Source organism: Colobus angolensis, unplaced genomic scaffold, assembly GCF_000951035.1.
Source record: "Colobus angolensis palliatus isolate OR3802 unplaced genomic scaffold, Cang.pa_1.0 Scaffold949, whole genome shotgun sequence".
Lineage (NCBI taxonomy): Eukaryota > Metazoa > Chordata > Mammalia > Primates > Cercopithecidae > Colobus > Colobus angolensis.
Window position 1 is genome coordinate 31433 of NW_012123476.1, and position 756 is coordinate 32188.

The 756-nt window shown below is 49.5% G+C and overlaps 1 protein-coding gene across 1 annotated transcript in view; it reads left to right on the top strand.

Annotated features, from left to right (window-relative positions):
- The window catches only part of LOC105504677 (immunoglobulin omega chain-like), a 1433-nt gene extending 1044 nt beyond the window's left edge, over positions 1-389 (top strand). The window contains exon 3 of the mRNA XM_011932180.1: positions 114-389. Within this exon, the coding sequence (XP_011787570.1) occupies positions 114-389 (276 nt within the window). The remainder of the gene's footprint in view (positions 1-113) is intronic.
- The last annotated feature ends 367 nt before the right edge of the window (positions 390-756 follow it).

The window sequence follows — 756 nt, forward strand, 5'->3', positions numbered from 1 at the left end:
GTTCCCTCTCCCAGCCTGCACTGACTCAGCCAGCCTCCCTCTCAGCATCTCCTGGAGCATCAGCCAGTCTCACATGCACCTTCAGTGGTGGCATCATTGTTGCTGGCTACTACATACACTGGTACCAGCAGAAGCCAGGGAGTCCTCCCCGGTATCTTCTCAGGTACAAATCAGACTCAGATAAGCACCAGGGCTCTGGAGTCCCCAGCCGCTTCTCTGGATCCAAAGATGCTTCAGCGAATACGGGGATTTCACGCATCTCTGGGCTCCAGTCTGAGGATAAGGCTCACTATTACTGTGCCATCTGGCACAGCAGCGGTTCTCACAGTGACACACACAGATGGGGAAGCGGGACAAAATCTCACCCTGCTCTGGGTCTTGCTCTCTAACAATTTTTAAATTTTAAAATAACTGGCCTAGGCACAAACTACATTTGGATGTACTTTCTAGTTTTTAAAGCTCTTCTGTCAATTTCCCATCCATTTTTCGGATGTCTCAGTAAAACAAAAACAGAACAAAAGAAAACCACCTGATGACCCTGAAGTGTTGGCTGCGTGTCCATGTGTGCTAACATCAGTACCAGTGGAGCTGGACTTTTTTCTTGAAAGAAGCAAAAGGAGGCTTTCCAAGCTCACAGCATGGTCAGAGCCTGGGGACATCATAGCAGGTGAACAGTCCCCTGCAGTATGAACTCTGCTTTTCCGGCGTACAATCAGAGACCTCCCCTTCAATCCCCAGTGGTCTGTTCTCTGAGGC